This window comes from Neophocaena asiaeorientalis, unplaced genomic scaffold (assembly GCF_003031525.2).
Source record: "Neophocaena asiaeorientalis asiaeorientalis breed wild unplaced genomic scaffold, Neophocaena_asiaeorientalis_V1.1 scaffold140, whole genome shotgun sequence".
Taxonomy (NCBI): Eukaryota; Metazoa; Chordata; class Mammalia; order Artiodactyla; family Phocoenidae; genus Neophocaena; species Neophocaena asiaeorientalis.
The window spans coordinates 1,422,928-1,450,292 of record NW_020173729.1 but is presented as its reverse complement, the minus strand read 5'-3'; the positions used below and the strand labels follow the sequence as shown (position 1 = coordinate 1,450,292).

The 27,365-nt window shown below is 36.2% G+C and overlaps 1 protein-coding gene across 1 annotated transcript in view; it reads right to left on the bottom strand.

The window, feature by feature from the left end:
• LOC112403409 (restin homolog) overlaps window positions 1–27,365 on the bottom strand; it is a 43,323-nt gene that overhangs the window by 5,255 nt on the left and 10,703 nt on the right. Inside the window, 4 exon segments of the mRNA XM_024750857.1 lie at window positions 7,681–7,881; window positions 8,836–9,150; window positions 10,853–10,979; window positions 18,869–19,125. Of these exon segments, the coding sequence (XP_024606625.1) occupies window positions 7,681–7,881; window positions 8,836–9,150; window positions 10,853–10,979; window positions 18,869–19,125 (900 nt within the window).

Below are 27,365 nucleotides of genomic sequence, written 5' to 3'. Positions count from 1 at the left end.
GTAGCAGGATACAAAATTAATGCACAGAAATCTCTGGCATTCCTATACACTAATGATGAAAAATCAGAAACTGAAATCAAGAAAACACTCCCACTTACCACTGCGTAAGCAGAAAGTAACACAGCATTGTAAAGCAATTATACTCCAATAAAGATGTAAAAAATACTTGTCATTTATGCAAGTATTCAAAAAATTGTTTCTCTCCAAGACACCATTTCTTAGGAATCTATTAGAGGATATAACCCAGCAAAATCAGAAAGTAAAGCAAGAGAGGAAGACAAGAGATTCATGAAACAGTGCAAGCTAACCAGGAGATTGGAGAAGAAAAGTCACAGGATTATAGCTGTGCCCAGGCTGACAGAGCAAACAGTCCAGACCGACACAAGAGAATTAAGGACTTTGGATGAGAAAGAATGGGAGATTTTTATAGATTAGAAGATCCTCCGATGCAGTATTTGGGGAAAAAATTAATAAGTGAATGTTGAAAATTATACATATGAAACACAAGGAAAGTATTAACTCTAGGAAAAATAACATGCACTACAAGAAAGGAAAGGTCACAAGAGTATAATACTTGGCATTTTGTAAACACTATTTAGTGTCATAGTGAAGTAAATGCTGATTATAGATTTAGCTAAAAATATTGATATAACAATACTGGGAAGATGGAAGGGGGAGTTGGGAAAAAGATAAACCTTCATCTGTCATATAATAGGAAGTCAACAGATAATGTCTAAAATAAATAACTCACGATATAGCAATATAAGCAAATTATTTTTAAAAATGGAATTAACTACAAGAAGCAACAGCTAAAGGGGTTAAAAGTAGTTCCCTCTGGGAAATAGGATAGATGGAGGTACAGAAGTGGGCTGCTGCTTTTCAATAGAAGACTCTTGTTATATTTAATTTTTTTAAATGTACATATGTATAATATATACATATAAGTGTAAAAGGTAAAAAAAAATCTCTTAAATAACTTCAGCTCAAAGAAGAAATGGAAACCAATAGTAAAAGTATAAACATATAAAACATAGTAAAAGGACACTTCTTATTAAAGTGTATTGGACAAGTCACAGAGGAATATTTATAGCCTTTGATGCTTTTATGATTTAAAACAAAGGACCAAAGAAAAGCATATTTACATAAAGAAAAAGAGAAATTAGGGGTGTAGATTTAATAAAGATACCATATATTTTCATTACTTATACATAAAAAATAAATGGTAAAATGTATAGGGAAAAGAACCATTAGTTCTCTGGAAAGATAAAATAGATGCCCCAGGTAAGCCTGGTTAAGGAGGAAAGAGAGAAAGTAAAATATTAGAAAGGAGAAACATACAGAATGCATAGATATAGAAAAGATGAAAATAATTCTAAACACTACTTTGTAACTCAGTGGCAATAAGTTGAAAACCTAAAAGAAATACATTGTTTCCTAGAAAACAATATAATATTCAACTGTGTCCAGAAAATCCAAGAACTCTAGTAAAGAAAACTATTGGACTTAATAAGTAAATTCAGTAAGGTGGTATATAATTTTTAAAGATATAAACATATCAAAGGCTTTTATCTATATTAGTAATAATCATTTCAAATAGAAATAGGGAAAATATGCCACTCATAATGGGCAGGAAATCTATTTTCCTTCCTGACCTAGGAGTAAACTTTACAAGAAAAAATTACATGAAGGACTTTTATAGGACTTATATGAAAGAACATTATAAAATCCTATTACAGTACACAAAATAAGATCTGCTAAAGCGAAGGAGGACATGTACCAAATTATCAAAAATTATCAATTTTCAAAAATCATACCATTAGAAAGCCAACTGAGTAAACTACAAACAATATTTACAAATTGCTACTTTGACAGGTATAAAATTTACATTGAACATTCAACTCATACAGTGTAATCATTAACCTACTGTTATTTTTGTCCTCTGTTGTTCCTTTAAATGTATTCTGTGGAGTTAATTCTTCATTTGCCATTAACTGAAACTTAGGGCAAGGCCATGTTTTTCCTGATCACTTTCAGTTTAATGTAAAACTTATAACATTGCCTTTACTAAAAGGTACCTTTACAACAACAGGTCAAGAAATTATAAAGTAAAAACAACCAAATAGTAATATTAGACATGACAAACATAATAGCTGAAATGAACAACACAATAGATGAGATAAATAGGATGGATAAAGCTGAGAACAAATTGAGTGAGTTGGAAAATCAGATTGAGAAACTCTCTGAGAAGGTGGCAAGAAAGGCAGTACCAATAGGGATGTGTGTGTGTGTGTGTGTGTGTGTGTGTGTGTGTCTGTCTGTCTGTATAAAGAGAGAAAGATTTGGCTAACACAACTGTGGGGTCTGGCAAGTCCAAAATCTTCAGGGCAGGCTGTCAGGTTGGAGGCCCAGGGAAGAGCTGATGTTGCAGCTCAGGTCTGAAGGCAATCTAGAGGTAGAATTCCTCCTCTTCAGGGGACTTCAGTCTTTTCTTTTAAGGGCTTCAACTGCTTGGATGAGGCTCACTCATTATGGAGAGTAATCTGCTTTACTCAAAGCCTTCTTGTTACCTTAATCACATCTAACATGCAACATCTAGACTGATGTTTGATCAAGCATCAGGGCACCATATCTTGGTCAAGTTGACACATAAAATTAACCATCATGCAAAGAAATGAAGGATAGAATTAGAATTGCCAACGTTCTGTTAAGAGTCACAGGAGAAAGAGTAGAAAAAGAAGAAAAGTAAAAACAAAAAAAAAACAAAAAAAGAAATCAAAAGAAAATAAAGAGAGGAAAATGTTTAAATAAATAATGGTAAAATTGACAGATGAAAGACTTAGATTTAAAAATTCATGGAGTGCCAAATAAGAGAGATAAGGTAAAACAATATACCTAAGCACATTATAGTGAAATTTAAGAACATTAAAGCAAATGAGAAAAATTTTAAGGTTTCCTGAGAGAAAGAACAGATCACCTACAAAGGAATAAGAATCACATTTTTGTTAGACTTTTCAACAGTAACAGAGGATGCAAGGAGATAATTTTAAAGAATTTAATGAAGGAACTTTGAACCTAGAAGTTTATATCCAGCCAAATTGTCATTCAAATATGAGGGCATACTAAAAGTGTTATCAGGCACACGTGGTGTCAAAGTTTGCCACACAAAGATCCAATTTTTTAAAACTCTCTTGTGGAAACACTCAAATTAGGAGAAAAATCCAGGAGGAGGCTTCAAGAAATATGCAACTAAGAGAAATCAAACACGTTGGTCAAATTTGGTGGTTGTCTAAAAAATTAGGACCAAGTAAAAGAAACCAAATAAAAGATATATCATGCGGGCTTCCCTGGTTCCAAAAAAAAAAAAAAAAAAGATATATCATGCAACAATGAACCCCCCAAAAATTGCATTAGTGATCATAATTTCTGAAAACAGAATTTAAGGCAATATTTTATAAAGGGCAAATAAGAGAATGTTTTATAGTGCTTAAAAGAACAGGATAGCAAAATCATCGTGAGCACATATGCTCCAGTAATCTATAAAACAAAAACTGATAGAACAGCACAGACAAATGGATGAATCAAAAATTATACTTGGAGGAGTTCCCTGGTGGTCCAGTTGTTAAGAATCTACCTGCCAATGCAGGGGATATGGGTTTGAGCCCTAGTCTGGGAAGATCCCACATGCTGCGGAGCAACTAAGCCTGTGTGCCACAACTACTGAGCCCATGCTCTAGAGCCTGTGAGCTGCAACTACTGAGCTCACATGCTGCAACCACTGTAACCCGAGCGCCTAGAGCTCATGCTCCAAAACAAGAGAAGCCACTGCAATAAGAAGCCCGAGCACCTCAACGAAGAGTAGCCCCTGCTCGCCGCAACTAGAGGAAGCCCACGCACAGCTATGAAGACCCAGTGCAGCCAAAAATAAAGTTAAAAACAAAAACAAAAATTATACTTGAAGAATGTAGCATATCTTTTCCAGAATCAAGTAAACAAAAATAATCAGAGGTACAGACAATCTGAACCATACGAATAATATGCTTGAGCATTAGCTATTTATAGTGCTTTATACCCAACCAAGAAAGAACACATTCTTTATAAGCACACATGGCACAGCTACCAAAACAGACCAATCACTGGCCATGTAGGAAGCCTCAATAAATTCCCAGGGATCATATCATACTTCTACCATGTTGTAATAAAATACAAATTTTAAAAAAATCCTATACATTTGGAAACATAAAAATGTATTGCTATATTTAAAATAAAAGATAAGGGAAACAGTACATGTCAATATTTGTGGAACAAAGCAAAAGTAGTTCTTGACAGAAAAATTATGGTTTAAATGAGTGCATTTATCAGAATATTCGAAAAGTTAATCATAAACCAGTTGCTCTTATTTTTCTTCCTCCTATTCTTCTTCCTTTCCTTCTTTCCCCTTCTAAACAATTCAGTCCTAAAGCCATAGGCATCTGCGCAGAATGAGAAGGTAAATGCTGAGGCTCATAGGAGGCCTACAGAACCCAAGCAAGGTGACAAAAGTGTCTGCAGAAGAGGGCTGCCCTGCAGAGGGACTCAGAGCCTGATCACATATGGAGAGGTGACCTGTCATGGAGTGTTAGAGCCTGAACAGGGCAAGGAAGATGTGTATACCGTTCTGGAAATCAACAAGAACAAGACAGGAACCCAAATAAGAAGATGGGTAAAGGAAACAAATGGGCAGAAACTAAAAAACCAAAAGATGAAAAACATTAAGGAAATGCAAAACTCATTAATAATTAGAGAAATGCAAGTTAAATTAACAATCATTTTATACCTGATGGAATGGCAAAAGTTAGGAAGCTGCTAGTGTCAAGAAATGACAAGAAGGTGGAGATTCAAAAACCCTCCTGTATCTCTGGTGGGACGATTTATTGTTCTGTGAGAGCTGACTGGCAGTACTTAGCCATATTAAGTGTATGTATACACTATGAGCCACCAATTCAAATCCTGACTTAACACCCCTAAGCAATTCTCTCTGGGGTCCATAAAGGGGACTTGTACCAGGATGCTAACAGTGATGTTGTTTGTGGTAGCATAAAAATAGAGGTAACAAGGCTATTTACCGCTAGAAGAAGAGACAGGTAAAATAAATAAATAAATAAAAATAAAAAATTAAAACCATGGCAGATATGAACACTGTAGTACTCCATGCAGCAGACAGAAGCAAAGAATTAGATGAACAAATAGCAATATTAAGTGGCTCTTAAAAATACAGTGCTGTCCCGTGTCCCCTGCATCGGCAGGCGGACTCTCAACCACTGCGCCACCAGGGAAGCCCTAGAATGAGATTTTTAACACGATACCACTTATGCAAATTTAAAATACTTGCACAAAAATTACATTTAAAGAAACACATATAAACAAAGAAATACACATTAAACATATTAGATTGACTTCCTTTTGGGGAGGCAATGGACAAGATCCAAGGAAAGAATAAATAAATAAGAGAGAGACCTTCCATGGCCCAAATTAATGCATTAAAAACCATGGACTTTGATTAACTCAACCTTCTGTATCTGAGGTCCAATTGTGAGGAATGGGGAGGCAAGGGAATCCAAGTGGTCAACAGCATTAAAAAAGAAAGTTACTCAACCTTACTACTAGTAAGGTAAATGTAAAAACTGTACCATTTTAACCTAACTCGCACAAACACACACTCTAAAAGGATGACAGCATCCAATGCTGGCTAGGATGTGAAGAGGAAACATTCATGTATTGCTATTTGGAAAGTGAACTGCCTTTTGCAAGGTAGTGTTCTGGCAATGGCTATTAAACTTTAAAATACTTAGGATATTGCCTGGCGATCCAGTGGTTAGGACTCAAAGCTCTCACTGCTGGGGTTCCGGGTTCGATACCTGTTTGGGGAACTAAAATCCCACAAGCTGTGCGGCGCAGCCAAAGAAAAAAATTTAAAAAGAAAATACTCATACACTGTGATCCTCTATTTCCACATTTAGAACTCAACCCCATAGGGGGAGGAAGCACCAGTGTGGAAAGATATTTGTATATACATACTTATTTCAGCATTATTTGTAGTGGCATAAAAAGTGGAAATATGAGAAGGACCATCAATAATTCTTAATAGGGAATTGGTTGAATAAATAAGTTATATACACAGTATGGAATACTGTACAGCTGTTAAGGGAATAAGTTAAATCTATATCTTTTGACCTAAGGGAAGACCATGAGGTACCTACTTCTTACCAAGTAAGAAGAGTATTTTGACTGGTACAGTCCCAGTTTTGTAAAAATACCAACACCTACATATATATATTCATATATTTCCATAATCATTGCAATAGTTGTAAAAGATATAGACACATTGGTTACCAACATGAAATAGGCAGAAAGGGGGTTAGAGAAGATTATTATTGTTTCCTTCAAACCTTTTAACATGGTTTCAAGGGTTGCGGAAAGCATGCACTATTTGTATATTCTTAAAATTTAATATAGTATTTTTAAAATTTGCATGGAAATGAATCATCATCAATTACAGATTCAAGAGCAGAGGTAGAAGCTGGATTCATCTCTGGACTCTGTGGAGTACATTGTCGATACCACTTCACCAGGTGCTGGAAGTTTTTAAAAACCGAGTGATCAGGACTTCCCTGGTGGCACAGTGGTTAAGAATCCGCCTGCCAATGCAGGGGACACGGGTTCGATCCCTGATCCAAGAAGATCCCACATGCCACGAAGCAACTAAGCCTGTGTGCCACAACTACTGAGCCTCCACTCTAGGGCCACTCTAGAGCCTCCACTCTGCGAGACACAACTACTGAGTCCGTGTGCCACAACTACTGAAGCCCGTGCATCTAGATTCCGTGCTCCGCAACAAGAGAAGACACCGCAATGAGAAGCCTGCACACCACAATGAAGACCTGCTCGCCGCAACTAGAGACAGCCCACGTGCAACAACGAAGACCCAATGCAGCCAAAAATAAAATTTTTAAAAAAATTTTTAATGTTCTATATTAAAAAAAAACTCAAGGATCAAAATATATTGGATCAATGAATGAATGAATGGAATAAGAGACTAAATGAGTGAGTAGTGAGTGAGTAAGTTTATGCTTTGCGGCACAGTAATTATAGAAATAGTATAATATAGGTATGGGTATGACAAACAATTCTGTGAAGAGGTAGTGAAATAGAATCAAAATCTCCTGAAAATCATCCTACCTATTCCCATTCCACTTTTAGGATTGACCTTTTCCTTATAGATGCAGAGAAGCAGAAAATAGAGAAGGAAATTGTCTACAAGGTAATTATTGAGGAATTTCACCAACAGCCCGTTCCCAATGCCCATCATATCTAGCTGACACAGTACACCTGAAATTCCCCCTTTAGAGAGTCATTCCTTTGAGCTCCTTTCCCTCTAGTTCTCTTTTAAAAGTACATTAAGAAGTATGTTAACAATGCTTACAATAAATGTCAAGTATGTACAGTAGAGAAATGGGAGATATGGAGTAAGGAAAGGCTTTTTGATACAATCAGAATGTTCAAAAGTTTGTAGCAAATTTTCCTCCCTTTCCTAATACTAAGGAAAGTACAAATAGCATTAACAGCTTTGAACATTAGATAGTATAATAAAAGATGATCATTTTCATTGTCAAAGAAATGCCTTATACTTCAGGAAATTCTCACTTTGTTCGTGTCCAGGTCTAATCTCCCTGGAAAAAGATCATTAATAGCAATTTTTCCTTTCAGACTTTTCAAGGGTCTCTTTTGTTCCTTATACTTTTCCTCAGTGTCAGATGATTCTCCAGCAGTTTCTTCACAGTGATGATACTGCTTCTCCAATTGCTTAGTGAGCATCTGAACTTCCTGCTGGTGGCCTTCAGCTCTCTGCAGGGAAAAAAAAGAGATAAAACATCCTGATGGTCCATGATTTGTATTTTTCAAAACTATTTGCAAGTTCTACTTATATTGACATTGCAGTAACATTAAGTTACTAAAATAGATGAAAGGGGAAGACATTTAAGAAGATTTGACATGTATAAGCTAGTTTTTAAAAAAGAAACAGAAAGGTTTGATATATAAAAATAAGACATTTTAGTGAGTACTGAGAAATAAAACTGTATAATGAATTTTAAGAGAGCAGAGCGTAAAAAATTTGTAACTGTACAATAAACAGACTACTGTGTAGTAGGTTTTACTAACACATTGAATTTAAGCAATACCTATTTTCATCTGAATTTTAGGGTGAAGAGTCATGAAATTTTACTAAAATGATTTGGACATAACAAGGAGATACATCCACTTAAACTTGCTGGATCAATCTTTCGATAGACTTGACCAGTAAATTCAAACAAATGACTGACTTAATAATTTATTTTACTGCACTGACTGAACTGACCAGTGTTTGATCATGATGGAAACATTATCCTCACCGCACCACTATTTTTAAGCTAGCATTCATTGAGCTTACTGAACTGAAGCATTTATCATGTATTAATCCATTTAATCCTTACAACCATTCTGTGGGACAGGAACTAAACCTACTCCAACCCTACCCCCACTCCTGCCAAAATTTACAAATGAAACTGAGGCACAGAGAGCATAAGTAACCTGCCCAAGAGCACACAGTTGCTAATGGCAGAGCTAGGATTCATACCAGTCCTCTTGGCTCTTAACAAACACACTATACTACCTCTACTGTGATAATGGACATCCTCTTCCCTTTTATCACTATAGTAATAAAAATAAACTCAGAGCCACAGAGTTTACTAAATCAGCTAACATCAAAACCCACACCTTAAAACTAATTTGAAAGAGTAACTCATCTGTCAATACACTTACGGACTTCCAAGATTGCTCATTTGCACAAGTCTCCTGAATGCTCTCTTTCACACCTTCCTCTGTGGCTGGTATGGGTTCAACACTGTTGCTGGGAAGAGTAGACAACTGACTGAGGAATTTCTGATAGAGGGATGGCACAGTTTTAGTTTCCCAGCTGAATGAATACAGAGGTCTGTCTAACTCAGGTAATTGTTTTTCCTTATGGATCAAATCTTGTTGACATTTATCCCAAATTTTCTGTCCATCTTTTGGTCCTTCAGAGTGAAAAATGTTGTCTCTCTCAAAGTTCTTGACCAGGATAGCTTCATCTTTGTCCTAAATATGCCGACACACATGTTAAACTTCCCATATAGAATTTAATATTGAGACATCTACTTCCCTCCTTTTGAAATATAAGTATAGTCATAATACAAAGCTTCAGGAAGGCTCTCAATAGAAATAAAGAGTTACAGAGTCATAAGAGAGACAAGGACACACTCAAAAGGGTAAACTAGAACATCAAGAGGTATTAAAATATTATGTGGGGGCAGGTGGGGAGGGCAAAAAAAAATGATGTTATAGAGAAACTACTTTGAGAACATAGGAAATTTAGCTTAGAGAAGCAGCTAACCGAACTACTCCAGTTTATGGAGGAACTGTTTACAGAATATTTTGAGCTAATAAATGTAGGAATAATGATACAATTTTAAAACTCAGCATTTTACTTCTCCTAAAAAAATAACTAATTCAGGCAAGGATTGTCAATGAATTCTATGACTATTAAGTGAAAAGCTGGCAGGGAAATGGATATTTTCATAACGATTTAATTATGATTATAGAACATCATTTAATAGTAACAGCTTTGATAATGTAAAAGCATAAATAACTCACATTTCTTTCCCCCAACCTTTCCCTTTTAAGCACCCTGCTTCCACTGTAAACAGGAAAAAAATAAAAGATAATGCTTGTACTTCTCCTTCCCCCCACTTCTCCCAGGAATATTCTGCCTTTATAAATTCGAGTCTTCTTTTCACCTCTTGCCACCTTCTATTCTGAAAACTGTAACAAGTTTAGTTTCTGGGCTTTTTGTCATGTGAAACTGGGAAATAGAAGGGGAGCTAGAGTTGTTGAAGTAATGATGGGTTTGTCTCACTAAAAGCCCAGAAAAAGGAGGTAGAATAAAAGAGCAGTGGAAGAAAAGGTCAGAGCTACATGGACTCCGGTGTGGGAGAGGTTTTCGGAGATGTGACAGATAAGTCAGAGAAGTCAAAAACATGGAAAGTGTTACTGTGAATTACTTGAAAGAGGTGATTAAAAATTGGAATTACTTTAAACTCTGAAAGTAGTTGCTGAATTTTTTTAAGTAGAACTCCTCACATTAAGGGGATCATGATGGGCCTTATTTTACATTCAGAATATATAATAAACAGTTTGGGTCCATGGATTTCAAAATAAACTTTTACCACTTCCTTGACAGTAGTCCATCTCCCATCCTCCTCCAACATTCTTCCATAAAACTTCCATTTATCCTGTGAATTGCTATCTACTAGGGACAAGGATAACCTCTTCCTTCTAAACCCAACTCATGCCATAATTCTAGATTTCAGTGTCCAGTGTAGATGATCCACCAGTTTAGTTTTGTGACTCCTGTGCTTCAGTTTCAATGACTTTACCTACACCCCTATTCAATCCTTACACCCAACTCCAAAAACCCAGATGTTGTCAGCAGCAGGAACTAACCCATACCAGAAATTTTAAACTTGAATATTTCACTCTCTAACCACCACCTCCTCCCATTTCTCTCAAAGCTCCATTCCCTCTAACCTTTTCTTTAGTATCACAGAGACCTTCAGATCTGCCTTGCACTTTTTCTCCATACCTCAGAAACTCTTCCAGTCTGCCATGCTGTACTGCTTCCTTTTATCCTCCATAAGAAGAGGACCAATAAACCACTCAACATTTGCCAATTATCATCTGGAGTAACACAAGGTAATAAAAAATCCTGTTTCTTCAAAAATCAATCAAAATTTGTTCTCACCTTCATCATGAAACTGTCTTCTTGTTCTTTCATACTCATATAAGGGGTGAATCTGTTAACACCTGCTAACTTTTTCTCCAAAAGGTCTACTTTTCGCTCCGCTTTTTTTCTTTCAATCAGATGTACTCTGTGTAAGATATTGGCAGGTAATGATATCTTGAAACCAATTTTCAAATTTCAATTAAAATAATAAAAAGAAATATCCCCCATTTAAAGTATATTAAACATGTGTATCAAGTAAAAATGTATTTCTTATGAAAAAAGCTGTGCAGTTACCCAACTATTTCTAGGGAGAGACAAGAAATGGTAGAGAAATGAAGAGAACAACAATCCAGTGTTAAGTACTGTAGTCGTTCCCCTGGGGGAGGTCAATTTTGAAACCATCCTTTTCAAGAGGACATTTGAGTATGAATATCTGTCTGCTACTATGGTAATATTGTGATGATCAGGAGGTTCCACATGTGTACAAGCACAGTGGGCCTCTGTATTCGAGGGTCCCACATCCATGGATTCAACCAACCATGGATTGAAAATATTCACAAAGATTCTTTTCAGAAGGTTCCAAAAAGCAAAACTTAAATTTGCCTCACACCAGCAACCATTTACATAGCATTTACATAGTATTAGGTATTAGAAGTAATCTAGAGATGATTTAAAGTACACAGGAGATGTACATAGGTTATATGCAAATACTATACTATTTTATATAAGGGATTTAGCATCTGCAGATTTTGGTACCCTCAGGGGTCCTGGAACCATCTCCTGTAGACACCGAGGGACAAGGGATGAGGGAGAAATGTACTCCCATTTTAGTAACACTTGCATGGGTTCTTCAACTGAATCCCTGAATGGGGTTGCACGAGGGGTAAAGGAATTAGAAATAATAATACAGCAATAGAGAATAGAATACGTAAAAACTTGTTTTATTATCAAATATACAAACAGTTAATAATTTGGTTCTTGTTTTGATTAACCATTGGTAGGTATTGGTAACGTTTGCTACCTTGAGGCTAGGTTAAAGTTTCAGTCCATCTTCCATGCTTTTTATGTTCTCTTCTATCTAAGATTTGCATCCTACAGAATTAGTGAATTTGAGTCAGATCAAAGAAACTATCTGAATTATCTAAAGAGAAAATTTTAATTAAAAAAATTATATTAGAAACATGTAGGTCACACTCAAAATGTCTAACACCTGCAACTGTAGTCTTAGAATGAGAGTAGACACAGAATGGGACAGAAACAACATTTAAAAAATAATAATTCCCAAGAATTTTCAAAACCTGATGAAAGACATCAATTGATAGATTCAGTAAGTTCTGCAAATCCTAAGCAGGATAAATACAAATAAATAAATAAATAAAAGGGACACTTTATATTAATAAAAGTGACAATTCAACAGAAAGATATAGACATCCTATATTAGAATGCAAATAGTTTGAAAATACATAAAGCAAAAGTTGAACTAAAAGTGAGAGGCACAAATCCACAATCATAATTGGAGATTTCAACATACCTCTTTCAGTAACCAATAGAACAAAAGCAAAATGTGCTGGGTCTGAAAATTTATTCCCAACTGCACTAAATGCAAAGAGAGGACAGCTAAAGGGGCTGAGGACCAGATACGGCCTAAGAACAATCCTTTGTCCCAAGTTTCCTCCAGAGTTCACTCCATAGGAACAGCTTCCAATTCTCTTCCTCTTCAACATGAACATAAATATGAAAAAAAAGTGTATGGTATGCCACATAGACATCTTCCTTGTTGGCATCAAAGACAAAACAAAAAGTCCAGAGTGACTCACTCTACAGCCGCATTAAAAATTGTGCTGAAGAGTCTGCAATGCTTGGTCAGCTGTTAGGAGTTACACTATAGACCAACTTCAGGTGGTAGCTTATCACTGAGAAGATAATTATTGGAATGATGAATTTCTGTTAAACAGTTCTTCATTTGAACTTTGTCAGTCTTCTTTTATCATATACTGCACAACCAGAAAAAAAGGAAATCCTACTCTCCCTCTTGCTAGCCTTTAATTTTAATAATTTCTCAGCCTGAGTAAAGGTTTGTTTTATCACTTAGTTTTAAGATCCTATATAGTTTCTTTTTAAAAGAGATTTTGGAAATGCAAGACCCAGAAGAAACTTCAACCTATTCATTGAGGCAATATATACTAACTAATGTAGAATAGAAACAGCTTCACATCTGAATACACATTCACATCTGAATACAATAGCTTTTCATATTGTATGACTAACTTAAATATTATTCATATTATAAGAGGGAAAATTAATGACTTTGTTTCTCCTCCTATCAACCAAGGGCACATGATCAAATATCTCCTCTGTCTGTAAACCAATTAAGTAACCACGGGTCTACGAATAAGGCATTGTATAAAGGACAAAACCACACAATCATCCCAATAAATGCAGAAAAATCATTTGACAAAATCCAACACATTTTAATGATAAAAACACTCAACAAACGTAGAAGCGAATTTCCTCAACCTGATAAAGGACATCTACAAAAAACCCATAGCTAAAAACGTACTTAATGGTAAAAGACTGAACCACCACCACCACCACCACCTAAGATCAAGAACAAAAGAAGGATGTCTGTTTCTCACGACTTTCTTTCAATACTGCACTGGAAGTTTGAGTCAAGGCAATAGACAAGAAAAATAACTTAAAAGCATCCAGATTAGAAAAGAAGAAGTAATACCTCAACATAATAAAGGCTGTATATGACAAACCCACAGCTACACACAATATCATACTCAATGGTGAAAAGCTGAAAGCATTCCTTCTAAGATCAGGAACAAGATTAAGTATGCCCACTCTTGCCACTTTTATTCAACATAGGTTTGGAAGTCCTAGGCACAGAAGTCAGAGAAGATAAAGAAATAAAAGGAATCCAAATTCAAAAGGAAGAAATAAAACTGTCACTGTTTGCAGATGACATGATACTATACATACAAAATCCTAAAAACACCACCAGAAAACTACTAGAGCTCATCAATGAGTTTGGTAAAGATGTAAGATAAAAATTAAAATAAAGAAATCTGTTGCATTTCTATACACTAAATAAACTATCAGAAAGAGAAATTAAGGAATCAGTCCCATTACCACCACATCAAAAAGAAAAAAATGCCTAGAAATAAACCTACCAAAAATTATGAGACACCGATGAAAGAAATTGAAGACAACACAACAGATGGAAAGATATCCCATGTTCTTGGATCAAAAGAATTAATATTATTTAACATGAGCATACTAACCAAGGCAGTCTACAGATTCAATGCAATCTCTATCTAATTACCAATGGCATTATTCACAGAACTAGAACAAATAATTTTAAAATTTGTATGTAAACACAAAAGACCCCGAATAGCCAAAACGATCTTGAGAAAGCAGAACAGATCTGGAGGAATCATGTGCCCTGACTTCAGACTATACTACAAAGCTACAGTAATACAAACAATATGGTACTGGCACAAAAACAGACATGTAGACCAATGGAATAGGATAGCAAGCCCAGAAATAAACCCATGCACTTATGGTCTATTAATCTACTACAGAGGAGGAAAGAATATACAATGGAGAAAAGACAGTCTCTTCAATAAGTGGTGCTGGGAAAACTGGACAGCTATAGGTAAAAGAATGAAATTAGAACATCCTCTAATACCATATATAAAAATAAACTCAAAGTGGATTAAAGACCTAAATGTAACACCAGATACCATAAAATTCCTAGAGGAAAACATAGGCAGAATGCTCTTTGTCATAAATCACAGCAATAATTTTTTGGATGGGTCTCCTACAGTAATGGAAATAAAAGCAAAAATAAGCAAATGGTACCTAATTAAACTTAAAATCTTTTGCACAGCAAAAGAAACCATAAACAAAACGAAAAGACAACCTACAGATTGGGAAAAAGTATTTGCAAATGATGTGACCGACAAGGGTTTAATTTCCAAAATATACAAACAGCTCATATAGCTCAATATCAAAAAAACAAAAAACCCAATAAAAAAAATGGGCAGAAGACCTAAATAGACATTTCTCCAAAGAAGACATACAGATGGCCAAAAGGCACATGAAAAGGTGCTCAATATCTCTAATTATTAGAGAAATGCAAACCAAAACTACAGTGAGGTATCACCTCTCACAGGTTACAATGGCCATCATCAAAAAGTCTACAAATTATAAATGCTGGAGAGGGTGTGGAGAAAAAGGAACCCTCCTACACTGTGGGAACGTAAATTGGAGCAGCCACTATGGAGAACAGTATGGAGGCTCTTTAAAAAACTGAAAATAAAGTTACCATATGATCCAATAATCCCACTCCTGGGCATATATCTGGAAAAGATGAAAACTCTAATTGGAAGAGATACATGTACCCCAATGTTCATAGCAGCACTATTTACAATAGCCAGGACATGGACAAATTAAACGTCCATCGACAGATGAATAGATAAAGAAGATGTGGTATATATATACAGTAGAATATTACTCAGCCATAAAAAAGCATGAAATAATGCCATTTGCAGCAACATGGATGGACATAGAGATTATCATGCCAAGTGAAGTAAGTCAGAAAGAGAAAGACAAATGCCATATGATATCACTTACATGTGGAATCTAAAAAAAATGATACAAATGAACTTATTTTAAAAACTCACAGCCATAGAAAACAAACTTATGGTTACCAAAGGGTGGAGGAGGGAGGATTAATTATGAGTTTGGGATTCACTGATGTACACCACTGTATATAAAATACACAACAAGGACCTACTGTATAGTACAGGAAACTATAGTAATATTTTGTAATAACCTATACAGGAAAAGAATCTGAAAAAGAATATATATATATATACCTATATCTATATCTATATATCACTTTGCTGTACATCTGAAACTAATACAACATTGTAAATCAACTATACTTCAATAAATAAATAAATAAAAAGGAAGAAGTAAATCTCTTTGCCAATAACATGGTCTTGTATAGAGAAAATCTTATGGAATACACACACACACAGGAAAACCTATAGGAGCTAATAAACAAGTTCAGCAAGGTTAGCAGGACACAAGATTGACATAGAAAAATCCACTATATTTCTATTCTCTGAAAATGAACAATCCAAAAACAAAATTAAGAAACAGTTCTCTTTCCAATGCATAAATAAGAATAAAATACTTAGAAATGAGGAAATAAATTTAACAAAAAAAATGTAAGACATTCACTAAAAACTGCAAAATATTTTTGAAAGAAATTAAAGACCTAAGTAACTGGAAAGATGCCCCATATTCATGGATTAAAGACTTAATATGACAGTATTCCCCAAATTGATCTACAGATTCAACACAATCCCTATCAAAATCTCAGCTCCCTTTTTTACAGAAACCAACAAGCCAATCTTAAAATTCATATAGAAAAGTAAGGGACCCAGAGTAGCCAAAACAGTCTTGAAAAAAAAAAAGAAAAAGTTTGAGGACTCACATTTCAAAACTTACTACAAAGCTACAGTAATTAGAACAGTGTGGTACTGGTATGAGAATAGACATATAGACCAGTGAAATAGAATTGAGAGTCCAGAATTAAATGAGTACATTTATGGTCAATTGATTTTTTTGCAAAATTGTCAAGACAACTCAATGGGAGAAAGAATAATCTTTTCAACATGTGGTGCTGGGACAACAAGTGGATCTTCATATGAAAAAGAATGAATTTGACTACTATACATAAAATAGATAACTAATAAGGACTTACTGTATAGCACAGGGAACTCTACTCAATACTCTGTAATGACCTATATGGGAAAAGAATCTTAAAAAGTGTGTATATGTATAACTGATTCACTTCGCTGTACAGCAGAAACTAACACAACACTGTAAATCAACTATACTCCAATAAAAATTTTTTAAAAACAGAATGAATTGGGACCCCCTAACTCACACCTATAGAAAAATCAGTCAAAATGCACAAATCGTACCAATGTTTTCTTAGGTCAGTCTCCCACGGCAATAAAAATAAAAGCAAAAATAAACAAATGGGACCTGATCAAACTAACAAGCTTTCGTACAGCAAAGGAAACCATAAACAAAATGAAAAGACAACCTACAGGATGGGAGAAAATATTTGTAAATGATGCGACCGACAAGGGCTTAATTTACAAAATATACAAACAGCTCACAGAACTCAACAACCAAAAAACAAACAATCCAATCGAAAAACGGGCAGAAGACCTAAATAGACATCTCTCCAAAGAAGACATATAGATGGCCAAAAAGCACATGAAAATATGCTTAACATCACTAATTATTAGAGAAATGCAAATCAAAAGTACAATGAGGTATCATCTCACATGGCTCAGAATGGCCATCATTAAAAAGTCCACAATTCATTAGGATTTACACTTAAAATATGAAAAACTATTACATGTATATTTGTCTCCAATAACAAGTTTTTTGAAAAGTCTACAAATAACAAATGCTGGAGAGGGTGTGGAGAAAACGGAACCCTCCTACACTGTTGGTGGGAATGTAAATTGGTGCAGCCACTACGTAAAACAGTATGGAGGTTCCTCTAAAAACTAAAAATAGAGTTGCCCATATAATCCAGCAATCCCACTCCTGGGCATACATCTGGACAAAACTATAAAAAAGAATGAAATAATGCCATTTGTAGCAACATGGATGGACCTAGAGATTATCATACTAAGTAAGTCAGAAAGAGAAAGTCAAATACCATATGATATCACTTATATGTAGAATCTAAAAAAAGCATACAAATGAACTTATCTACAAAACAGAAACAGATTCGCAGACATAGAGAAGAGACTTGTGGTTGCCAAGGGGAAGGGAGTGTGGGGGAGGAATGGATTGGGAGTTTTTGATTAGCGGATGCAAACTATTATACATAGAATGGATAAACAAGGCCCTACTGTATAGCACAGGGAACTATATTCAATATCCTGTGATAAACCATAATAGAAAAGTATATAAAAAAGAATGTATGTATATGTATAACTTAATTTGCTGTACAGAAAAATTAACACAACATTGTAAATCAACTATACTTCAGTAAAATAAAAATTCTTTTAATTAGCCAAAATGGATCAAAGACAAAAATTTAAGTACTAAAACAATAACTATTAAAAGAAAACATACGTGTAAATCTTTGTGATACTGGATTAGGCAATGGTTTCTTTGATATAACACCAAAGACACAAGTGACAACAACAACAAAAAGATAAACTTCATCAAAATTAAAAGATTTTGGAAACCAGCCTGGAAGTTGCTCAGAAGTAACCTCAAAAAGTTAAACATAGAGTTACTTTATGACCCAGCAATTCTACTCCTAAGGCATATACCTAAAAGAAATAAAACATACAGTCATATAAAAGCTCATATAAGAATGCTCATAGCAGCTTATCATAAAGTCCCCTGCAAAGGAAACAACCCAATGTTCATCAACTGATGAATGGATAAATAAAATGTGGTGTATCCTTATAATGGAATATTATTCAGCAATAAAATAATGAAGTACTGATTCATGCTAAACAGTGATGGATCTTGAAATAATTGCGCTAAATGAAAGAAGTCAGACACAGAGGCTGTATATTGTATGTATCATTTCATTCGTATGAAATGTCCAGAAAAGGCAAGTCCACAGAGAAAGAAAGTAGATTGCCAGAGACTGGAGAGAGTGGAATGGGGAGTAACTCCTAACAGACATGGGGTTTCTTTAGGGGTTGATGGAAACATTCTGAAATTAGAGAGTGGTGATGCTTGCACAACCTTGTGAATATACTAAAAACTACTGAATTGTATATTGCAAAAGGGTGAATTTTAATGAAATGAAAATTATATCTCAGTAAAAAATGTTTTTTAAATATAATTTTGAGTCTGTATCTAAAATTCCATTAGATTTAAATTCTGTGATCAGGATATGAGGTTCATATACTATTTGCAAGCTTATGACAAATGACATTTTTGAAAACAAACTAGAAAATTCCCTACCTTAGAAGGTTTTCTAGTTCTATAATTCTTCTAGTTAGATCCCAGTTGCCTCTTTCAAGACTCTGAATATTGGTGTTTTTCAAAGATTTAATTCTGGTTAGAGAAGCAATAAGTTCTTCTAGGTCCTTGATATCATCTTTCAGGGACATTATGTGGAATGACTGTTGCACATTCTTTTCTTTGTAACTTTCTAGCTCATTCTTCATCTCTTGCAATGAAGTTTCTTTTCTGAAAAGTTTGTTTCGAAGATTTCTTAGCTAATGAGAAAGGGAAAGTGTTATTTAAAAATCATTTATAAATTTGGTTTTAGAAACTTCATGGTTTTAAATCATTATGAGTATTTGTGTGTGTGTGTGTGTGTCAGTTTCTGCTTTATAACAAAGTGAATCAGTTATACATATACGTATGTCCCCATATCTCTTCCCTCTTGCGTCTCCCTCCCTCCCACCCTCCCTACCCCACCTGTCTAGGTGGTCACAAAGCACCTAGCTGATCTCCCTGTGCTATGCGGCTGCTTCCTACTAGCCAACTATTTTACGTTTGGTAGTGTATATATGTCCATGCCACTCTCTCACTTTGTCCCAGCTTACCCTATCCCTTCCCCGTAGCCTCAAGTCCATTCTCTAGTAGGTCTGCGTCTTTATTCCCGTCTTGCCCCTAGGTTCTTCATGACCTTTTTTTTTTTTTTTAGATTCCATATATATGTGTTAGCATACGGTATTTGTTTTTTTCTTTCTGACTTACTTCACTCTGTATGACAGACTCTAGGTGCATCCACCTCACTACAAATAACTCAATTTCGTTTTGTTTTATGGCTGAGTAATATTCCATTGTATATATGTGCCACATCTTCTTTATCCATTCATTTGTTGATGGACACTTAGGTTGCTTCCATGTCCTGACTATTGTAAATAGAGCTGCAATGAACATTTTGGTACATGACTCTTTTTGAATTATGGTTTTCTCAGAGTATATGCCCAGTAGTGGGATCATTATGAGTATTTAAATTATACATTATTATACAATAAAATGAAGACTTCTGAATCTCCTAACAGTAAATTCCAATGTTAAATACATTTTAAAAATCATGTCAAATTGACACATAGGGTTTGGAATAAGTGATTTTATTCTCATCAACATTAACTTTGTTTAAATCTTGTTATAAAAGTAAATTAGACAAATAATGAATTTTATAATTTCTAGCAGAAAAGAAATACTTTATGCTTTGGCTGTGGATGTTTTGTTTTATGATGGGTTGTAAAAGGGAATGTGGTCACAGGCCGCTCTTCTAAAGAGCAGCCTATGTTTATACCACTTGGTTCCTGGCCTTATTTGTGCTGATCAGAGAAATGGGTAGAGGGAAGAGTCAAGAGAAAGAGCCAGGCTTAAATTGATTATATATATATTTTAAGGCAACTAAAGGAAAGAAGAGATCATAAAGCTATAAAGAGAACCAAGAATGATATAAGACATCACATGACATAAAAGAGCCGCCAATGGCTGCCACTGGGGGAAGAGTCCAAAAAGGATTGGAGAGGCAAGGGGCACAGCTGCTGTGAAGTAAGTTATTTAACTCTTGGTAGCCATGTAAAAATTCTCTGCTCTTCTACCTGATAAGTGAAGAAAGTTCACTAGATGAAGAAAATTGAGGCACTGCTGACATTCAAGGGTCAATTATCTTTTAATTTAATCTAATTTGTTCAAATTTCTTAATAGGCTGTGTGTAAACCTGATGAACTAGTATGAAAGTAAAGCCAAATTTCTTCTTTTTATTGTTATTTAAAAAAAAATTTTATTGGAGTATAGTTGGAGAGTTCCCTGTGCTGTACAGTAGGTCCTCATTAGTTATCTATTTTATACATAGTATCAATAGTGTATATATGTCAATCCCAATCTCCCAATTAATCCCACCCGCCCCTTCCCCCTTGGTACCCATACATTTGTTCTCTACATCTGTGTCTCTATTTCTGCTTTGTAAATAAGATCATCTATACCAATTTTTTCAGATTCCACATGTATGCATTAATATACAATATTTGTTTTTCTCTTTCTGACTTTACTTCACTCTGTATGACCGTATTTAAGTCCATCCATGTCTCCACAAATGACTCAATTTTGTTCTTTTTTATGGCTGAATAATATTCCATTGTATATATGTACCACATCTTCTTTATCCATTCCTCTGTTGATGGACATTTAGATTGTTTCCATGTCCTGGCTATTGTAAATAGTGCTGCAATGAACATTGGGGTGGATGTGTCTTCTTTTTTTTAATATAAATTTATTTATTTATTTTTGGCTGTGTTGGGTCTTCTCTGCTGCACGCAGTCTTTTTATCTAGTTGTGGCGAGTGGAGGCTACTCTTCTTTGCAGTGTGCAGGCTTTTCGTTGCAGTGGCTTTTCTTGTTGTGGAGCACGGGCTCTAGGAGTGCAGGCTTCAGTAGTTGTGGCATGCAGGCTCAGCAGTTGTGGCTCACAGGCTCTAGAGCACAGGCTCAGTAATTGTGGCGCACGGGCTTAGTTGCTCCGCGGCATGTGGCATCTTCCCAGACCAGGGCTCGAACCTGTGTCCCCTGCACTGGCAGGCAGATTCTTAACCACTGTGCCACTAGGGAAGTCTGCATGTGTCTTTCTGAATTATGATTTTCTCTGGGTATATGCCCAGTAGTGGGATTGCTTGGTCACATGGTAGTTCTATTTTTAGTTTTTTTAAGGAACCTCCATACTGTTCTCCATAGTGGCTGTATCAATTTACATTCCCACCAACAGGGCAAGAGGGTTCCCTTTTTTCCACACCATCTCCAGCATTTATTTTTTGTAGATTTTTTGATGATGGCCATTCTGACCGGTGTGAGATGATATCTCATTGTAGTTTTGATTTGCATTTCTCTAATAATTAGTGATGTTGAGCATTTTTTCATGTGTTTGTCGGCCACCTGTATATTTTCTTCGGACAAATGTCTATTTAGGTCTTCCGTCTATTTTTTGATTGGGTTGTTTGCTTTTTTGATATTGAGCTGCATGAGCTGCATGAGCTGGAGATTAATCCTTTGTCAGTTACTTCATTTGCAAACATTTTCTCCTAAGATGAGGGTTGTCTTTTCATCTTGTTTATGGTTTCCGTTGCTGTGCAAAAGCTTTTAAGTTTAATTAGGTCCTATTTGTTTAGTTCTGTTTCTATTCTCATTAATCTAGGAGATGGCTAGAGTGTTCTGCCTATGTTTTCCTCTAAGAGTTTTATAGTGTCTGGCCTTACATTTAGGTCTTTAATCCATTTTGGGTTTATTTTTGTGTCTGGTGTTAGGGAGTGTTCTAATTTCATTCTTTTACATGTAGCAGTCCAGTTTTCCCAGCACCACTATTGAAGAGGCTGTCTTTGCTCCATTGTATATTTTGGCCTCCTTTGTCATAAATTAGTTGACCATAGGTGTGTGGGTTTATCTCTGGGCTTTCTATCTTGTTCCATTGATCTATATTTCTGTTTTTGTGCCAGTACCATACTGTCTTGATTACTGTAGCCCTGTAGTATACAGTCATGGAGGCTGATTCCTCCAGCTCCGTTTTTTTTTTCCTCAAGATTGCTTTTGCTATTTGAGGTCTTCTGTGTTTTCATACAAGTAAAAGTTTTTGTTCTAGTGTTGTGAAAAATGTCATTGGTGATTTGATAGGGATTGCACTGAATCTGTAGATTGCTTTGGGTAGTATAGTCATTTTCACAATATTGATTCTTCCAATCCAAGAACATGACATATCTCTCTATCTGGTTGTGTCATCTTTGATTTCTTTCATCAGAGTCTCATAGTTTTCTGCGTACAGGTCTTCTGCCTCCTTAGGCTTATTCCTCGGTATTTTATTCCTTTTGTTGCAATGGTAAATGGGATTGTTTCCTTAATTTCTCCTTCTGATCTTTCTTTGTTAGTGTATAGGAATGCAAGAGATTTCTGTGTATTAATTTTGTATCCTGCAACTTTACTAAATTCATTGTTTAGCTCTAGTAGTTTTCTGGTGGCATCTTTAGGATTTCCTATGTATAGTATCATGTCATCTGTAAACAGTTTCAGTTTTACTTCTTCTTTGCCAGTTTGGATTCCTTTTATTTCTTTTTCTTTGATTGCCATGGCTAGGACTTCCAAAAGTATGTTGAATAATAGTGGCAAGAGTGGGTACCCTTGTCTTGTTCCTGATTTTAGAGGAAATGCTTTCATTTGACTTTGTAAAACAGTATATGCTTTATAACCAGAAAAAAGTTCAGGAATACTCTGTTACTGAATAAAATTACATTAATTAGAAATGCTATAATTCCCAGCAGCAAAGGAGGTACGAAGATCAAGCATTTAAAATTAAATTTTTAATACAGTATGTGTATATGTCGGTGTCCAAAACATTCTGTGGAATTCAAACAGTGAAATAAACCTTATATGTTCTCAAAACATACCTTTATGTATTTTCTAATCATACTGCTATTTAAAAAACACACCCCTGTGAAGCCAGTAATTTTATAGAGAAAGAAAATATGGAAGAGTGGAAAGACCTCAAAATCTGGAGGAACAAGACAGATTGTGGCCAAGACAAATAAGTTAAATTTTCTTACCCGCCTTACATTCTGGTTGTAAGAAATAAAAATAACATATATCAAGGGCCTAGCATAGTGTCTGGCACATATTGGAATATAACTATACACTAAATTATAAGCATATGCTAACGTGCAGGTGTACACTAAATTGCAGTTTGTGCTCCCTTGGAACCTGAAATTAAGTCATCCAAAAAAGCACTCCACAAACGTTGCCAATTAGCTGCAGAAGCAACTAAAGTGTCTGAAACGGAGCAGGGTGGTGCTCAAACGAGGTCGTGAAGGTGAAGTGAAAGATTTGAGCTCAGGCTAAAACCCATTTCTCCTCTTCGTTGCCCAGCCACACTGACGGTAAGGACTCTCTGTGCTCATTCTTTATCTACTATTAATCAATTTTTATATCATTCCATCTCTCATCCTTTATGCCTCACCATAGAAACTCTTCTCTTGTGTCAGATTCAACACTTCTTTTCAGTTGTCATCGTATTCCACATGTCGCTGAAGCTTTTGACACCATTGGCCATGTTCTTTTGCTGGGTACAGTCATTGGCACTTGGTATCCATTCCCGTTCCTGATGTCTTCTTGTTCCATAGAACTAGAAATAAAACTGTTATTTTCCAGACTCGTTTTTGGAGGCTGGGATTCTCTAGGCCAATGGTTCTCAAACTTTAGCATGCTTCAGAGTGACCTGGAAGTCTTCTTTAAAAACAGATTGCTAGACCTACCCCCAGAGTTTCTAGTTTGGCCTGGGACTAAGAATTTGGTATTTCTGTTTGTTTTTTCTTGTGGTACGTGGGCCTCTCACTGTTGTGGCCTCTCCCGTTGCGGAGCACAGGCTCCGGACGCGCAGGCTCAGCGGCCATGGCTCACGGGCCCAGCCACTCCTGCAGCATGTGGGATCTTCCTGGACCGGGGCACGAACCCGTGTCCCCTGCATCGGCAGGTGGACTCTCAACCACTGCGCCACCAGGGAAGCTCAAGAATTTGTATTTTTACCAAGCTTCCAGGTGATGTTAATGTTGCTGATCTGGAGAGTAAGTACACTTTGAGACCCATGCTTTATGTAAACTGGGCTGCACCAAAGAGAGATGCATTCTCATTAAATTTAAATTAAAGGAGAAAAGACCATCTTCCCACTGCTATTTCTGCTGGTAAGCAAGTTCAAGGAGAAAAAACATTCTCCTTGGAGAATGGACAGAAAAAACATTCCATTACCTATTTACCAGTTTTGTGGAAGTAGAGAGGCAGCTGTGGCTGTGCAAGAAATGCTCAATGGCAGTAGCAGCAACTTCTGGACCTTCAGATCTCATCTACAGTGGTGTGTCTTTGAACACATTCATCCAATGCTGGCCCCAGCTTCCACAAAAAGACTTCCCAATCATTTTGTATACATGTAATTCTCTGTATTAAATAATTTTTTTTGGAAAAGTCAGAGTGGTTTCTGTTTTCTGCAGTGACTCCATGACTGATCCTTGGCTTTCATGAAACCATCTGTCTCCTTTTTATCTCCCTCCCTGATTTTCTTTCCATTAGTGCTGGTATCAAAGAACAATGCAAACCTGGATGTGACAAATTCTATGTTGTGTTTTGTTTTCCTTTAAATGACCATAAGAGAGGTAAATTTTTTTAAATGAATTTTACAATTTAGAAGCCAGATAAAGCTTCTCAGCGTGAAGAATAATCTTCAGAATTCAGTAAACTCTTCATGGTCAGCACCATAGCCTCCAGGGTTGCACTGACTTCATCATTTAGATTGCTTTTTAATGCCATTTCCAGCACATGACCAATCTTCTTTATAAAACATTGTTCCATTTCCCCAAAAATATGCATATTAAAAGATGTTCTAGTGGGCTTCCCTGGTGGCGCAGTGGTTGAGAGTCCGCCTGCCCATGCGGGGGACACGGGTTCGTGCCCCGGTCCAGGAGAATCTCACATGCCGCGGAGTAGCTGGGCCCGTGGGCCATGGCCGCTGGGCCTGCGCGTCCGCGTCCGGAGCCTGCGCTCCGCGGCGGGAGAGGCCACGGCGGTGAGAGGCCCGCGTACCGCAAAAAAAAAAAAAAAAAAATCCAAGCCTGTTTCTAAAAGATGTTCTATAGTTTCGATCCTTGAGCAATCCTCATAGAATAAATATAACCCTCCTACCATAGAGGAAATGGAAATGGCTTATAGTCTAAAGTTGGGTTTTTAGGATATTCTGGCAAAATTCTAAAGAGAAATCGGTTTTGCAGTATAAAGTAGTGAGGACAGGAGTCCTTAAAAAATTATAGCATTATTAAACTAAAACTTCTTAGAATAGAATAGAATCATTAGTGAAATAAATTTAGCAAATTCTCCCTAGAGAAAAAGAGTGAAGTCACTAGTTAAGAGAACTCAGCGTCACTGGTTGATAACGAAATGTTTTAAATCTTTTTACCTTGTACTAAACTCTAGGATCAGATTTTTTACCCCCTTCTTACTTTTCACACAAGTGACACTTTTACTCCTGTGTAAAGGAATTATTCTTTTATGGCATTTCTTGAGCACTTCCACTCTTCATTCGTCAGTTTCTATTTATTATCAAAATATGTGATTTGCTTCACCTCTGAGTCTATGTATTACAAATCAGATCCTGTCTTAAGACCTATTTATTTAACCATAAATTAATTTACTTAAAATAATGGGTTAAATATTCTATGAAAGATCTATTTAGAAAATACCTCTTAATAGCAAGATCAAATGTTTAAAAAATGGAAAGTGGGAGCCCCCTGGTGGCCTAGTGGTTAGGATTCTGAGCTTTCACTGCTGTGGCCTGGGTTAAATCCCTGGTCAGGGAACTGAGATCCCGCAAACAGTGCAGTGTGGGAAAAAAAAGTTTAAAATTCATTTATATGTAAATTGATTCATTTAAAAATATGTTAATTAGATCAGAGTCAGTTTTTACTCACCCTTTTGTTTTTAACTCTCCCCCTCAAGTCATTTGGTCTGTTCATTGTACTTCTAATGTCTTTCATATCTACCCCTTTCTTCCCATTTATCTTTGTCTTGTTTCAGGGCTTCATTGTCTTTCTCATGCACTGTTTGTTGTAAGACATCGTACTTGGTTTTCCCACCTCCAATCTAGCAACCCTCTGAGCCATTCTTTATTCAACAAACAAGCCTTAGTGTCTTCTGTGTTTCAGGCATGTGCTAGGCTCTGGGGATCCTGATAAGATTAAGAACTCTCAAAAATTTCCCAGCTCACTAGGGAGACCAATTTGGAAACAACTAGAATATACCATAACAGGTGCAATAACAGTGGTATGAGCGAACGTTCCAAGAACACAAGTAAAGAATATCTATTCTGCCCTTAGCTGTATCAGATCGTATAATATCACTTCTCAAAACCCTGTGTTGGGGACTTCGCTGGTGGGGCAGTGGTTAAGAATCCGCCTGCAGAGGACACGGGTTCGATCCCGGGCCCTGGAGGATCCCACATGCTGCAGAGCAACTAGGCCCATGCACCACAACTACTGAGCCCACGTGCCACAACTGCTGCAGCCTGTGCACCTAGAGCCCGTGCTCCGCAACAAGAGAAGCCACAGCAATAAGCCCGCGCACCGCAACGAAGAGTGGCCCCTGCTCACCACAACTAGAGAAAAGCCCGCGTGCAACAACGAAGACCCAGTGCAGCCAAAATTTAAAAAAATAAAATAAAATAATTAATTAAAAAAAAAAACAACAAAGCACTGTGATGATTCCCCATCAACCTCAAACTCATTATAGCATGTTATTCTGGCTACTTCATTGACTCCAACCTACTTTTACAGTTCTACACCCCTATCTTCAGTTATTTATTTTATTTTATTTTTTGGCCATGTTGCACGGCATGTGGGATCCTAGTTCCCCAACCGGGGATCGAACCTATGCCCCCTGAAGTGGAAGCGCAGAGTCTCAACCACTGGACCACC